General features: G+C 42.7%; 2 protein-coding genes across 2 annotated transcripts; both read right to left on the reverse strand.

Annotated features, from left to right (window-relative positions):
- Positions 1-180: 180 nt before the first annotated feature.
- LOC127763336 (very-long-chain aldehyde decarbonylase GL1-4) lies at positions 181-6039 on the reverse strand. The gene is made up of 10 exons (XM_052288005.1): positions 5860-6039; positions 5385-5608; positions 5048-5280; positions 2475-2694; positions 1942-2323; positions 1747-1854; positions 1251-1451; positions 1047-1145; positions 718-888; positions 181-627 (listed from the first exon to the last, which is right to left on the reverse strand). The coding sequence occupies exons 1-10, from the start codon at positions 5917-5919 to the stop codon at positions 466-468; spliced, it is 1860 nt and encodes a 619-aa protein (XP_052143965.1). The 5' UTR covers positions 5920-6039; the 3' UTR covers positions 181-465.
- A 4198-nt stretch (positions 6040-10237) lies between these two features.
- Positions 10238-15064, reverse strand: LOC127764285 (E3 ubiquitin-protein ligase PRT1-like). The gene is made up of 8 exons (XM_052289141.1): positions 14703-15064; positions 14024-14052; positions 13754-13933; positions 12863-12934; positions 12606-12776; positions 12324-12524; positions 11357-11469; positions 10238-10786 (listed from the first exon to the last, which is right to left on the reverse strand). The coding sequence occupies exons 1-8, from the start codon at positions 14843-14845 to the stop codon at positions 10469-10471; spliced, it is 1227 nt and encodes a 408-aa protein (XP_052145101.1). The 5' UTR covers positions 14846-15064; the 3' UTR covers positions 10238-10468.
- Between the last annotated feature and the right edge of the window lie 1359 nt (positions 15065-16423).

Raw genomic sequence — 16423 nt, forward strand, 5'->3', positions numbered from 1 at the left:
GCGTCATGGGCGAATTTTACAGTGTCGAATCAAACTTTAAGGGAAGGCTAAAACGATAGTAGCAGCGAGCCAGCGAGTAAGCTTAGCTTTACCTGGTCTTGTTTGTCTCGTCTCAAGAGCACTGACCGTGCGATCAGTCAGGTTTTACTTTGCGAAGTCTAAACAAGAAAACATTGCCTATTATTTTAATTATTCCCCCACAAGATTCAAATAAGAGATAAACGTAATGTTACAGAACTGACATAGACTATAGATTATAAAATACTGAGCTATTGGAATTAAGTTCGTTCGCACTGTGCCTCCTCATGACTTATCAGTACCGAAGCTCAGCATTACAAACATAGTAAGACAATAAGTGAATAATCCATCTGGTCCCCAAGCTAGATAATGAATGGATTATGCCGTTGCTGGAAATCATAGCATCATCTACTAGCATGGAATACGCCATCCATGCTTCCAGAGGTGTCAAGCTTTAGTGAGAGGAAGGAATCCATGCCGAATGGCAGCTGACCATGATTTCTCAATATCCATCATCTCATCCCCACACTCGTGCATGTTCCATCCTTCCAGAGCATGAAGTATTCCAGCAATGTGCCAAGCACTCATCACCCTTCTTGGAAGCCAATTCTGACCACAAAGGTAGTAGCACTATTAAGAAGAGGTTCTTTGATGTCGCATATTTTCAGATTAACAAAGCAGATAACATATCTGTATTACCTCGCAGGAGTGGATGTTCTTCATTTCCTCCGGGATCCTCATTGCTGGGGTGCTCATGTAAGTGCAGTCCTTGCGAAGTTTCTTAAGGGGGAACTGTGATATGGGAATAAAAATTGTTCCTTTTGGCGCCATCTTTTGCTCGTTGTCGTCAATATTGTGTACTATCCAAAGCTGCAATAACATGAAGTATTAGCATGAATATAAGCTGCATTTTAACATTACTTGTAGAAGAGTCTATAAGCTACATTTTAACATTACTAGTAGAAGAGTCTACAGGTGCATCATGTTGCTTGAGAGTTTGTCACCATTTCTTGCAACAATTTTTTTACCTGAGGTACGTTGTCGCTCGAGAGTTTCAAATAGCTTGCCCTGTTCTCTGGTATTTGTGACTTGAGCATGTGGTATACCTCCTTTTCATTCATGATCACCTGATCCAGATTAATGTAATGCAATTTAAGGCAAAAATTATGAGAAAAATTAACCAAAATATATTCAAGACAACGATGATTTGCAAATTGATATATAGATTATACCTGGACACCTCTGTCACATAGTGCAATGGCAATGGCACGAGCTATCTTAGAAGTGCCTGTACGAAGAAAAACTTTCTTTGCATCTGAAGGAATACTTTTTAGCACCACTGCAGTAGCTAAGCCACTTCCGTCGACAATTCGAACTCCTAATTTTGGATACTTCTGTCTAAATAGTTCACCGTTTCCATTGAGCTGTTTTGCCTGAAGAGGAAACAGGGGAAAAAAATGCTCAGTTCTCATGATGATTCAGGATTATACACACTCTAAAATGCAATTTGAGAATTCCTAAAAATAGCACAAACTTAAATTTTTGCACTCCTGCTGTCCTTTTTCAACTAATCACATTTTTAACATGAAACAGAGGACATGTCCATGAGATTTTCTTGTTATTGTTTATTTTTGGCACGTTTTATCATGCTACTTTCAACCTTTACCATGCCATTAAACTATTAATTTGATTCTCATTACACGAGCTTTAAAGGTAAGAACTCCACACCTGATTCAGTAGTCCTAGACTAATCACTTTAACCCCTTTCATATCAGCATCCAATATTGCCTTTTCAATTAAGTCGTTGATTGGTTCTCTCTCCCACGTAAGGCCATACTGCAGAGTGCAAAACCAGAACAGTTAGTATCTTCCATAATCCATACCTTTGAATTTAGAAATGCATAAGCGAGGGGAAGTGATTACTTGGAAGTTGTATCTTGGTATTGCCCATGTTTGCATCTTCATCTTGTTTAGTTTAATTCTCTCAACGACAAATGCTGAGGACCCATAAATCCATGCAAGTACCATTGACAGCCATGCCAAGGGCCATAACGTCCACATGTACCACGCAGAGTCACTGTACGGTTTGGAGGCTATGGATGCAATTCCTATCCTTAGATGATAGGCTGATTGCAAGTTGGTCATATGCGTGAGATGAACAAGGTCAGGTGTTTCTTCCGTTCCTTTCAGTGAGCTTTCATACAGCTCGTCAGATGACTTGTCCATGGTGTTATATATGTAGTCATAAAATGGCATGAATAGCGAGTAGTTTGTGCGGAACTGCGTATGATGAAGAGAATGGAACCTGCAGAAGGAAATAGCATTTGTTTGTTAGCATTGGGTTTATGAACTCACGAGGCTGAACTTCAAGTTATGTGAATTCAGTGATCCAATCTGTCATCACGTTGGTAATACATTTCTATGATAGATACATGAGAGAAGAGTGTTGCACTTACGATGGGGTGTAGATCAGATACTTAAGGGGTGGAAAGATTTGGAAAATCCACTCTGGCACCAACTCAAAATTGCAGTGTCCCATGTTGTTCATGAAGTCAATGTAAGCAATGTACCCCACAATGCCCATGGCCGAAACATTTCCCAAATAAATTGTTGACAGTATGGGGATTGCAAACAGTATGAAATAGACCACATGTTCAGCAAAAGGATGAATAACAGCTGCAATGTATAAAATCGTTGTAAGTGCCAATAGTAATTGTGCATTAACAGGGTAGGTACATACTCTTATATATGTGCTTTATAAAAAAATAACAGGACCTATGCATGAACATCACACTGATGTTTTATAGCTAAAACACCTCGTTCAATTTCAGGTAATAGCCTCCTCCCAGATATATGATCTTTTCTTGTACTTAGAAAGCAACTATAATAGTCGATCAATCGCTTTCGAATTGTTCTACTTGTAGGACCTGTATTTGCCAACGTTTGATAAAAACTACTCCCTTTGTCCTAAAGGGATTTCATTTCTAGTATTTCAACCTTGCCCATAAAAGACTTATTTTAACTTTCTTACCTACCCTCCGTCCGTGAATTAAGATTTTGTATCCCTTCAATACCCCTAACTATCACTAACAATACTACTTTCTTATTAATGAGGAGCACTTCGATCTTTTACCCTTATTACTAATTTGTTAACTTTGTTTAAAAAAAAGTCATTGAAGGACGGAAGAAGTACTCTACTTAGGTTGTGTTTAGTTCGTGTGACAAAATTTTTGAAGTATACGGACACACATTTGAAGTATTAAACGTAGACTAATAACAAAACAAATTACAGATTCCGCCTTAAACTACGAGACGAAACTATTAAGCCTAATTAATCCGTCATTAGCAAATGCTGACTGTAGCACCACATTGTCAAATCATGGCGTAATTAGGCTCAAAAGATTCGTCTCGCGATTTACATGTAAACTGTGCAATTGGTTTTTTTTCGTCCACATTTAATGTTCTATGTATATATACAAACATTTGATGTGACGAAAAAGTTGCAAGTTTGAAAAAAAAAGTTTGAATCTAAACACGGCCTTAGGCCGAGTTTAGTTCCAAACTTTTTCTTCAAACTTCCAACTTTTACATCACATCAAAACTTTTCTACACATATAAACTTCCAACTTTTCCGTCACATCGTTCCAATGTCAATCAAACTTCTAATTTTGGCGTGAACTAAACACACCCTTAACCTATGTTTGTTTTCAGTTTTCCATTCAGTATCAGTAATAGCAACAGCTATATCTAGATCAGAAGGTTGTGGAGGTGGTCCAAACTGCATTTTCTGCAAGCCGCAATATTTATGTCTCGTTTTATTGGGTACTCTCTGTACTGTAAACTACAGGCTCTGTGCTGTAAACTGTAGGCTGTTCACCCATCATCACTGAAGCTCTGCAAATGCCATGTGAAATGTCAATAGGAGTATACCGGCCGTTCTTTCCAGCATTTATCGGTCAAATTGGTAAGGAAAGGTAATACTCCTATTGGCCTGCACCGGGAGTGGTCCTAAACTGAATCGAACACATCAGCGCTGCAATTCAGAAAGTCACATGCATTTCTCATTTCTTGCAGGCTGGACGGGCCTCTCTCTCTCTCTGCCTAGCAGGTACAGCCAATTTATGCCGTTTACTCTACAACAGTGACACAGTGTGAAGCTCAGAGCCTCAGACTGGACATATCACAATCCCGTCCCGTAGGTGTTCTTTTTCTTCTTTTGTCATGAAAAGGTGCATTGCAAAAAAAAAAAAAAAAAAAAGATACTGTGGTACTGTTCATGGATCAGAGAACATAAATGATGTTGGCAGAACATTTGTGATTTTTTTTTTCTGGTAGAAGATGAGCTGTTGGTCTGAAATTAATACTCCGTACAGTGTCTTCAATTCGATTCCTGCATCCTGCTGGTCATTCTTTACTTTCATGTGTGTTGTTCTTAGCTACGACGAATTCTTTAATTATCTAAGAATGTGTTATTCCGAGGAGTGCAACTGCTACTTCATCATATTTTAACTCGAGAACATACTAGGAATGTAGGGCATGGCATCTCCGGCAAGTGACAAAAAGTTTTTTCATGAAATTAAACAAACGAGAGGAGCCCATATCGGCCACTTTGTGCTTACTATTTATGATCTGCGCACTTCATTAATCTAAGAACGCAATCAACTATATATAACAATTATTAGACTGAACAGTGAGACACGGTACGGTACTAACAAGTTAATTAAATGAACACCCATGAGATGATAAGGCATCAAACAAAAACTAACGAAGTGAGATGAGCTGCTATGAGTTGTGTGAACTCATGACTGATGCATGTAAAACAAAGCCACTTATTAGCAAATGATAAATTAAGGTTAATTATTTTTAAAAAACAGATTAATGTGATTCTTTTAAAAAAAAGCTTTTCTATAGAAAACTTTTCATATAAAAGCATTTTTTAACAGATTGAGAAGTGTGCGGGTAGAAAAGAAGGAGGATGAAGTTGAGAATATTGAGTAAAGAAACACAGCCTTTAAGTCGTGTGGCTTACAGGTGATGGGCTCGGTGACGATGGAGGCGTGGTGGTGGGAGTGGTAGCGGGAGTAGAGGAAGTGGTGGTGCAGCGCGCGGTGGAACCAGTAGTAGAGGAACTCGACGGGGCCCGTGTGCACCAGCGCCGTCACCACGGCGCCGTCCGTCCTCCACACCGGCATCCGCCTCACGCTCGGCATCGCCAGGTACCCCGCGTAGAACACCAACCCATTGAACAGGATCTGGTCATCCCTGCAGCACGCAACGCAAATCAGCACGAATATATACAGTGGTGGTAGCTGCTTGTTGTTGTTGTTATTGTTGTGCGTGTGGGTGTGCGTGTTGAGGTGACTGACCAGCCTCGCTCGCGGTCGACCTGGTCGAACTCGATGCTGCGGTCGACGATGCGGTGCTTGCTGCGGGCGGTCTGGTAGCGGGAGAGGCTGATCCAGATCTGGTTGTGGATCATCCGCAGCAGCAGCGACGGCAGGATGAGGGAGAAGGCGATGTCGAGGTCGCCCCACCCGTTGCGCATCACCCGGCGCGCGCCGTGCGCCACCACGGGGGCCATCACCACGTACTGCGCATGCCACCCCATGCCATGCATGTCAAACAAAGCTACTAGCCGAGAATATAATCATCTTTTTTTAGGAAACTGCATGCATGTACTGGGATGTGCAATTTTAAGGTTTGGATTTGGCTGGCCATTTACTGTATGCAAACAACTGCATCTGTTGAAGTTCATCAAGAGGAACGAACGGGGGAGCAAGGAAAAAGGATGAACATGTTTTCTTCGCTCAGAAATCAGAAGGTGAGAATTTGGGCGTGTACCTTGAAGTTCCCCAGCCTATGCCACGGCCATTCGGTCAAAGGGCCCGGCCTGGTCGCCATGGCTACGCTGCCGTCGCTGTGGTCACTCTGCCTCACCTCACCTCACGTCCTCACCTCCCCCTCTTTCACGCAATAATACCGTGGCTAGCCAAGCACCAACCCAACCTAGCACTACCCACTTCTTCGCCTTTTATACCCGTGTTGAGGGAGGCCGTGAGAGAGGCGTGAAACGCATATGGAGACGCACACGCCTCTCTTTCCTGTGCCTCTCTCATGGTGTGGGTGTCTGTGTCTTTGAGTGGAGTAGTTGTCATTCAATCGAGACGGTCAGAATCAGCACAAGCCACAAGGTCATCGTCTGTGGCCACTGTCACTACTGCAGCCAAGGACAGGGGCTCCAATCAGGCAGGCATGCATGCATGCAGAGGGCGCATTGATGCGTCAAAAAAAGAGAGAGAGAAACAGGTACAGTACGGGGATGACTCAGCACCTTAATGCGGTATACTGCGGCGCGGTTACGCAATAACGCGGGCGCGGCGGCCTCCGTGTTTCACTCTTGCGTTGCGGCGCGCGCATGAGGCAACAAGGCAGGCAAAGGCGCGAGAGCTAGCGGTTGCAACAACTGAAAAAGTTTGTTCCGGTCGGTCACGCAGGAAGCGCTTGCCGACGCCCGGTGCCTGCCTCGTCCCGGGTATGTATACAAACTATACACGGCGACGTGTTGGGAGTAGGGATGTAAGCGGAGCGGGTAAGCGGGTTTTTTTAGCCGCTTATCTCACTTCTAGTTTATTTTTTCTTCTAAATTTTATACTACCACGTGAAAAATAAACTAGCAAACAGATTTTTATACGGATAGCGGGACTACCCACTTGCATTTCTAATAGGGAGTCGGGACCGAGCACGCAACAGCTTGCGATGAGGTCACCGCCCCGTCCTCATTTCTCCCCCCTCCTCATACCTAGACAGAGAGCGAAGCCAGAAGCGATGGTTTGGCGACGAGCTCGACGGAGAGAACGACGATGAGCTCTTCAATCCCTGGCCACCGTCTTCAATTGTCGCCGTCCCGCACCTTCTTCCGCCGCCGGCCACCAGATCCGGGAGGGTAGCCGGTAGCGAGCAGTGGGGAAAGAGAGGGGGCTGCAGCGGTGACCAGCGCAGCGAGTGGAGGGCGGTGGCAGCCAACAGAGCGGGTGGAGGACAGCAACGACCAGTGACCGGCGCAGCGGGTGGAGGACGACGATGACCGGTGCGGAGGAGGAGGGTTGCGGCGATGACCAGCGCAGCGAGTGGAGGACGGTGGCAGCCAGCATAGCGGGTGGAGGACGACAACGACCGGTGCGGAGGAGGAGGGCTGCGGCGATGACCAGCGCAGCGGGTGGAGGACGGCGACCAGTGCAGCAACGATGGGTGCGGCGGGAGGATGACATCGACGAGAACGAGATGCACATTTTTTTTCTTTTCTTTCTTTTTATTTTTTTCCCTCACCTGTTTTAGCGTATATAAAGTGGCGAATTATTGATCGTTGGCACCATTTTTTTTTATAATTCTTTATACCAATTCACCCATTACATATGCAACAGATTTTAACAAAATTTGGCTGATTGAATAGTACTATAACTACAATTGAATGGTACACTAAAATTGCAAGGGGTAATCTTACCATACAAAAGAGGAAGTAACCATATTCTAACCTCATATACCAAACCAAATAATATCTCTTGTATACAGGATTAATTTGCGCGTACAATCAACCAACTTAACTCGTACAACCAACCTAACAACCCTATTTGCACCCACCTATCCAGGCTAAGGGTAAGCCTGGATGGAACATACGGACCAGGCTAGAATGGTGCAAGCAAAACCAAACACACCCTGTAGGTTCGTCTATTTCGCGGCGCGGCGATACACTGGCCAGCAGCAACTAGCCAGCTTGTGATGCCATGGAGTTGAAAAGAGAAGCGTTAGTTGCTACTAGTATCATGCTAGTCAAACTTAGAATAATGAAAAGGCGCACGAGAGATTTTTCCCGCGGAGATAGAGAGAGAGAAAGGAAGAATTTTCCTTTCCACCGGTACAAAATCCCTCATTGGCGGTGTTCATCTCTGTTAAAATTACATATTTTATTTAACTTTCGTTAGCCCATCTTTTAAATTGCTAATCGGTATATTTTATGCCAAAAATTTTCTATATAGGTGTTGTTTTAAAAATATTAAATGAATTTATTTTTTAATAAAGTCATTTAAAGTTTACAATAATTAAAATTCAACTAATCATGCGCTAATGATTTTCTTGTTTTGTGTATCCTAACTTCGTATTCATCTTCATTATAAACAAATACCATCAAAAGTTTCTCCTTACTGATATAATGGTGGAGGTCCACTTCCTTATAATCTTTTTCACTCTGAAGGTTCAGTAAAGCCATTCACAGTGTACGGTGAGGTGAAGTTTGGCCTCACATAGCTAATTTGAATATCTTCATTCACGTTAGTACGGGTTGCGCCTCTATAAGAACACATAAGCCTTATTAGGATGAAGGCTCATGATGCATGAGGCAACGGTCGAAATCGTGTCGAGGAGTCGGGGAAGTCGTGCCCTCAAGATGTGAAGCACCAGTCCCCTCCTGAACTTTCTCTACTGCCGCTGTCGAGCTTCCTCCGTCTTTGCCACCATCGATCTTTAGTTTGATCTGACGAGCCACCCTTGTTGGAGTGGCCTTGCACGCTTGAGGAAGTACTCATGTTGTCGCCGCCGCCGCCTCCCAAATCTAGATCTGACGAGCCTCGGGCTAGATCTAACGAGCTCAGTGCCACAGAGTGCCGTGTCGGGGGCATTGGTCGAGGGGACTCGCTCGCTAGCAACCCGATTGCATTGATGGGTAAAAGAGAAGGAAGAGAAAAAGAAAGAGGTGAAGAAAAAGAGTCACTAACATATGGGCCCCACACGCTGACTCAGCTGGTTAGACTAGGTCAATGAGCCACATCAACAAAAACCGCCCGCAAAAATAGCCGAGGAAGTTAAATTGGACTGATTTTATTGGTTAGGGAGTTAACATTTGATATTGATGTTGAGTGATACAAATTAGATTGAACCTATATATTTCAGAGTTAAAATGGACTTGTTCCTTGCTCTCCCCCTTTGCGCGCAGGATTCAAAGCTGAAACCTGGCCCAACCGCTGGATGAAGCCACGGCCCAACCACTACGCCCCCTGCGCGTTGCGTACGCAGCGTACCTCATTTCCCGTTGCCTCTCTCTCCCGTCACGGCCTCGCCACTCACCCACCCCATTCGCGTGCTCTATGCCTTTGCCTCGTTGCCTTGCTGTGTCGCTCATTCGCGCGTGCACGGCTCCACGTGCAAGCGGATGCAGACGCATAATCGTAGTCATGAAAAACGAAAGCGCACGGCACGGAACTACGTAATCAGCCCGAGGTCAGTTTGTCCACACTCCACATAACCGCACAGCTCTGGGTCGTGGCGATCAAGGGGCACGCGGCGTCGTTGTTCCTGGTGGGAGAGGAGGGGGAGGGGGGAGGCCCATGCAGCAGCGGCACTTTGATTGCCGTGCCGGTGGGGCTCCGCTCCTGGGTTTACGCCGTGATTCTGGAGCTGCTCGTGACGAATTGGGATGAGGTGCAGTTATACATGAAAGTTGCAACCGCGAGATAACAACTGCACGCAAATTTGGTCGTCCGTTTTTATGATCAACGGCTCAGATCGAATGCTACAGTAAACAACTGCTACAGTACTTCATGCTACGTTTCTTTGTACAGTACAGTATGCAATCTGGCACGCCCAATTTACATCCAATGACATACACCGTTACTATTTAAGCCGATCCAAATCCGCTCGCGACGGAGGGACGAGATTGCACATTCTATTTTGGTCATGTTTAAATCCTACAGAAAAATTTTACACCCTATCATATTGAACGTTTGAACACATGTATTAACTATTAAATATAAGCTTAAAAAATACTAATTGCACAGATTGTGACTAATTTGTGGAATCTTTTAAGCCTAATTACTCCATAATTTGATAATGTGGTGCTACAGTAAATATTTGCTAATGGCGGATTAATTAGACATAATAAATTCGTCTTGCGGTTTACTGACGGATTTTGTAATTAATTTTTTTCATAAATACCCGAAAACCTCATGTGACACCTATATAGTATCTGATATGACACGCCAAAATTTTACACCACTAGATCTAAACACCCCCTTTTGTTGAAGTCTGGAGCCTCAAGGAAAAGAGCTTACCAGGCTTCTAGACGTGCAAAAAAAGATTAATAAAACAAAAGGTATTTATTACAAAACATTAATAACTACAGGATGCTTCTTCGCTTGTGCAGTTGTGAATTGTGATACGCTGTACCTGGTGCCGTTCTTTTCTCATTCGTATTTCCATTAACAAGAATATAAATGTAGATTACAAAAGCAGAAATAAGATGTTTCCCATTAGATTGAAGTAAGGGGCTATGGGCGTTACACGCCTACAAGCTTTGTTCAATCCCTCCATTTCATACAATACCATTCATGATTCATGTAGCCTCCTCCACATTAAAGAAAGGACAATGTCGAAATTCAGGTTTAATACCACTGATTCGTTTCTAGAGCAAGTGATCATCCTCACCGTTATCCTCGATTTCCTCATGATCATCTGCTATTATATGCACCACAGCGTCAGGAGAAACAAATGCACCTTCTATGATTATCTCTCCTGGGCCCTCCTCGTGTATCCCTTGTAGCCTCATCAACCTATTGAAGAGTGCTGAATGATCAAGTTCCATCCTGTGGTCAGGGGTATGATGCTGATTAAACCGGCCTGGAAGTTTCGATTTTGTATTGTAGCATTCTTCGCAGAGGTCAAATCCAATTAATTCAGTGCAGTCCTTACATTTGTACCTCTTCCCTCGTATTGGATACATCTGCAATGCATTCGTCAATTTCATATTAGCAGAGAAGTGAGAATAAAGGCATGATACAAATGTACCTTATAAAATATTTAAGGCTTCCTTTTTGTGTAAAACAATATTCCCTCCGTCCCAAAATATGAGAGATTTTGGACGGATGTCACATCCCTCCAAATTCCCTTATATTAAGGGACGGTGGGAGTACATTAGAAGGTTTAAAACCAGAAAGGCTAGAGAACAGTAAACAACTGGACACATAACTTATGTAAACCTCGTCTTGCAAACAAATTTCTAATTTTCCAACACAAATCTACACTTGAATTAAGTACTAATAACTTAAATAAAATTTGAAAATGTGTTCCCATCAATGTGATCACAAGATAGAATATGGAGATTGCAACAACTTAGTGTGAATAATTTAAGAGACGAAATCATTTTTTTTCTGGCACTGAGTGAACCCAAAGTACTACTAGTAACCAAAAATCACTATTTGGGCTGCATAGTGGATATTACTAGGCGACTAGAACAGTTTATCCATTGGATGTATGTTCACCAAATCTTAAAAAGTTCACAACTTGTGCATACCCCGCATGAATCGCATCCAACCCCAATATGAACATCTGACAAGTCATCATCCTGATGTGCACGGTTTTCCTTATTTGTTGGTCTACCCCTGCCTTCTTTTGTGCATGAAGTACCTAACCACACCACAAAAAAAACAGTTAGCCATGAAAGAAGAAATCAGTTATGGTATTCCTTTCGAAAGTTATACGTATTTACAAAGATATCACTTTCATAACTCGTGCCCAAACTTTCCGTAACCAATAGCAAAACAGGAAAGGCAAATTGGCCATGCTATCTTTTCAGACAATTGAAAGAACTAGCCCAGTATCGTAGAGAATTATAGTAGATCGAAACCAACTTCCTATGACTGTCCCAGAAAGCAGCAAGCTGGTTCCTCTCACTCTTCCAGTGCTGTATCACTGGTTGTGGCCTACTGACCTGTAACTGGGGTAGTATAAAATCTTGTGGTTAATTTCTACAAACTATTGCTAATATTCATCTACGCATTTCACATCATAGGATAAATCATAGTGGCTATTGGCATATAAATATATAATACTCATTGTTACCAGTAAGATAGTAACTCCCTTCGGTCAAAGCATACATGACTTTTGACTTTTTTACAGTCCTCAAAGTACAGCTTTCACAATTTTATATTGGAAATAAATTAATAAATTCTAATAAGTTGATGATATTATCATAGTGATTTTCAGGGTAAATCTTCACATAACTTTTAAAAAAAATAAGCTAAGCATTTTAAAAGTTATTGATGGGGAAAGTTTCAAAAGTTTGACTGAATCTTGTTCTAAACGCCAATCTCTTCATGCAGAAGATAATGCTACACCATATGCTAGAAATACTTCACATAAGCAACATCGCCCTATGGTTAGAAAATTACTTCTAAAAAAATAATAGGATCTTTTCCTTAATTTTAATATTCTGTATCAGTATGGTATATAAGAAAATACACCATGTGAGATAAGCTTACCTGAAGATGATCCTTGATTGCATTCACCCTTCAAAAGCTTAATCTTCTCTCGTCTTAAGTCATATTCTGCTGGAAAATAGTCTTCGATAAAATGGTCCAAATCCAAGCAAACATTAGGAAAATCTCCTGGATGAAGACCTCCACAAACTTGGCATTTGAGTGCACCGTCATCCAAGGACGACAAACAGGACATGCAGTACACTTTTCATAAATAAAGGTAAGTCAGTATGTGAGACAATTAGCGCAATACGTAACATTTTTTATTCTAGCTTTAAATCTTACCATGACCACAATTAAGAACAGCAGGTTGATACAACAGCTCCTTACAAAGAGCACATGACACGTCCTCCAGCTTAACTTTCTTCGGATGCCCATTGATAGTGTTGCCATCAGATGTAACTTCTTGTGGAGGTCGACTATTACTTTCTTCAGGTCTATTCTCCCCATCAATTTCTTGCAGAAGGTAGCACATCTTATAAGTTGAGGCAAACTTGAGAGCTGAGACAAATATCATTGCAGTTGTATGGCACAATTCTTACCACAATCGTTGCTCTTGGAGTTTAAAAACTCAATGATTTGTGGAGAATATGTATCCACACGCTTCTCATCCTCTGAGTCGAAACCAAAAGAAGAGCATCAGTAAGAACTTGCAGAAAAATAGGACGTGCTAATTACTGAAATCAGGCAAACAGCTATTGGAAGAGGAAACCATGTTTGGTTTGTTAAGCGTGCTGTAATTCTTGAAACTCTGGTGCTACAAAAAATAAGCCAAAACGTAAAACTGGATGGACTCATCCATATAGTGTGAATTGTGAAATTTAAGAACTGTCATGGTAACTGCAAAGCGAAAAAACTCTGTGTTGTTCAGCATAAGATTGTGAACTTTTTCTACACTTTCAATATCCATTAAACACAAACTCTAAGGCAATGTATTCACCAATATCCTCCTCATCCAATGATCTCACCCAAAACTTACAAATCCCTATCCCCATATTGCCAGCAACATCCTCTGACATCCATGTTTGCACAGCCAACTAGGAACCTATACCATCGATGCCATAACAACCTCACCCTCTACATGAATACACCATCACATTCCCTTCTGCCCTGATGACCCCAATCAATTTGGATTTGATGAATTTGAATTCAAATTATGAAATTGCATTATTGCTCAGTAGAACTGGTTGTGTTCTAGCACTTTAAATGACAGTTGCAAAATAATTTTGAAATATAAATGCTTCTATAACAATCCAAACATGACCCCCAAAAAATTGAACTAGATCTGCAAGAGCATCAAAATTGACGGTGTATTCATATGCAAAACACAATACATGCAGTATCCATACTTCGCAAGAAATACAAACATTTACTATGAACAGTATTGTTTATATTATGAAAGAGGTTTAATGGTTTGGATTTTGGATACTCACCTAGTACCTCTTTTTCCCTTCTTTTGTATTCCACAGGTTCAAGCTTTATAAGCAAGTGATGGAGGAGTTGACAGATACTAGGAAAATGTTTATAAGGCTGCCTACAGACAGCACAATGGGACTCCCTGATGATATGCATAGCATTGTGGACGCACCAGAAACATGACATATGTCCACATGCTGCACCAGTAATTGATAAATGAGATTTCAAAAAATATATACTATGCAATCAGGTTGCTCTTTATGTTAGCATGAACAGCAAACTCTTACCAATAACAACTGGTTTGTACAGAAGCTCCCTGCAAGAAAGATTGAACAACTACATAAGATATCTGTGCTTTCTTTAAATGCCATCATTTGCGAATTAACACAATGACCAGAGATTCAAAACCAGTCAAAGTAAAAAAAAAAAAAAAAAAAAAAAAAAAAAAAAAAAAAAAAAACTACAGCAAGACAATGTGCCTTTTCAGCATTTACAAGAGAAGGCCAATGTAAAACGCAGTTTAGACAAATGGCAACAAAACAGACTGTTGCAGGCCCTCCGCCATCAAAGGTCTAGAGCATGATCTAAACCTATTTAGATGTTCCCCTAAATGTTGCAAGGTGTCGAGCTCAACAATTGCTTTTCCCGTCACCTAGAGCAAATTATGGCTACAATTCGTCACCGGTATTCCTAGATGGAGATCTTACATTAACAATATCTAAGCTTAATATCACTACGCAAAAATTTAGGAACGGCGCAATGTATAGAGCATAAAATCGATGCAAAAAAGAAAATATCAACGACGAAAATAAGCGGCGAATTGCACTGGATCAAAAGCGAGGGCGCGTAATCACGCAGCACGAACGTCCAATCAACGAAAGGGGATCGTCTGCTCATACGCCGGCAAAGGTCACTACAACATGGGCGGAGAAAAAAAAAACAGAGAGAAGGCGCGGCGTAACTCACAGGCAGACGCAGCACTGGAACCGGAGGTCCTCCTCCAGATCGCCGCAGCCAGCTCCCGCCGCAGGTGCGGCGTTCCACACCGGCGGCGCGGCCGCTGCGTCCCCCGGCGGGTTGCCGCCGCCGCAGCCGTCCTCGGAGGCCATCCTCTTCCCCCTCCCACCCGGCTTCGCCCCCCCTCGAACGGAACGGGCGGTGTCGCGAGGAGGCAGGCGGACGCGAGGCCGCGAGAGAGAGAGAGAGAGAGAAGGGAAGCTCGAGGTCGCGGGTGGCTTGGAGCCTTGGAGGCGAGGGACCGAATCGGATCGAAGGAACGGGACGGGGGAGTACGGGGCTGATGAGGTGGTGCGCCGTGCGCGAGAGGTGATCTGATGATGAGGAGGAGGAGGTGCCCGCCGCCGCCATCGGTTGGGCCGAAAAATAATGTTCCGTGGCCTTTCCTGACACGATTGCGCCCTGCCTGGCGTGCGGTGTGAATAATCTTGCGCCACCCAACAAGCACTAAACATTCCTTATTACACAAAAATAATGTTACTTGGAGTAGTATAAAAATGGAAATTAGCAGTTAAACTTTGACACAAAAAAAAAAAAGCAAAACGACGTGTTACGGGAGCACATATATACTTTGGTGTCGGTATCGCAGTGGCAGGCCTGACTTGTCGCCTGTGACGGGCCGCGGCCTGTTTGGCCTGCAGGAGCTTGCACGGCCGTTTCCGCACGGCACAGGCGGCGGCGCAGCACGCTGCACGGTGCACGCATGGCGTCGTCGAAATTCTCGATTAAAAATCACACGGGTTTTTTTTTTTTTTCGCCGTGCTGATCTCCGACTAGACGCACGCACAACGGTGACCAGCCGGATCCGGATGGGGAGGAGGAATTCGGTCTCGCATCAGGGAAAGCGGGGAAAGGGGATCCCGAAACCGAAAGGAGGGCAGGGCTTGATTGATTGATTGATTTTGGCTTTTCAGTTAAAGGACAGAGCACGCAAAGCCACACAAGATGACTTGTGAACTGCTCGACGGAGTGACGGATACTGAATACTGATGAGCGCGCGCAGGAGATAGAACAATATGCACATTTGCGCAAAAATGCACAGGTTCTCACCGTCCGATGCGCCTACGTGAAAAATGTGAACAGATTATCGGACCACGTATCACGGGATTCAGATTAGCCACAGAGGCTCCCATCGGTTGCCCATTTGGCCCAAAATGGCTTATTTGACTTATTAGAAAATTAAAATTAATTTATAAGTAAAACTTTTGTAGATTTGTTCGTAGCGACTTAAAAGCCAACATTAAAAAAATTACGTTAAAAGTATTTCAAAATCAACTTCAAAATTAAGTTCAAAAATTCAAATTTTGGCTTATTCTTTGGCTGTTTAGGCCAAACGATGGGGCTAAAAGTGTCGCACACGGTCACAGTCTTGATAGGTTACCTTTTTTTTTTACACAAGTTGTCTTGATCACGTTTTAAGACCAGTTACTGTAAGAGCAATTAATAGTAGTAGAACTAACAACAATATATATGTGTATATTAGAGTTAACATTTACAATAGGTTAGATATAAGATTAGCTCTATTTATTATCTTCTCTCTTTTACTCTGGCTATGAACTTATAACTAATGTATTTATCTTAGAGCATGTGGAGAGCTAGCTCATGTGTGAGAGCAACATTTCTTTTTTTTTCTTTATTTTTCTTCTCCACGTAAGCTTGTAACACACTAC

This window comes from Oryza glaberrima, chromosome 2, assembly GCF_000147395.1.
Source record: "Oryza glaberrima chromosome 2, OglaRS2, whole genome shotgun sequence".
NCBI classification, from domain to species: Eukaryota; Viridiplantae; Streptophyta; class Magnoliopsida; order Poales; family Poaceae; genus Oryza; species Oryza glaberrima.

Excerpts from the sequence above, each read along its gene's own strand:
- LOC127763336 (XM_052288005.1), bottom strand. The coding sequence starts at position 5,919 with ATGGCGACCAGGCCGGGCCCTTTGACCGAATGGCCGTGGCATAGGCTG. Across the intron at positions 2,695-5,047 it reads CGTCACCGAGCCCATCACCT|CTGTTATTCATCCTTTTGCT; the intron begins GTAAGCCACACG and ends TATACATTGCAG. Across the intron at positions 1,452-1,746 it reads GTCTAGGACTACTGAATCAG|GCAAAACAGCTCAATGGAAA; the intron begins GTGTGGAGTTCT and ends TTTCCTCTTCAG.
- LOC127764285 (XM_052289141.1), bottom strand. The coding sequence starts at position 14,845 with ATGGCCTCCGAGGACGGCTGCGGCGGCGGCAACCCGCCGGGGGACGCA. Across the intron at positions 13,934-14,023 it reads GTACAAACCAGTTGTTATTG|CATGTGGACATATGTCATGT; the intron begins GTAAGAGTTTGC and ends TTACTGGTGCAG. Across the intron at positions 12,525-12,605 it reads TGTTCTTAATTGTGGTCATG|TGTACTGCATGTCCTGTTTG; the intron begins GTAAGATTTAAA and ends ATTTATGAAAAG.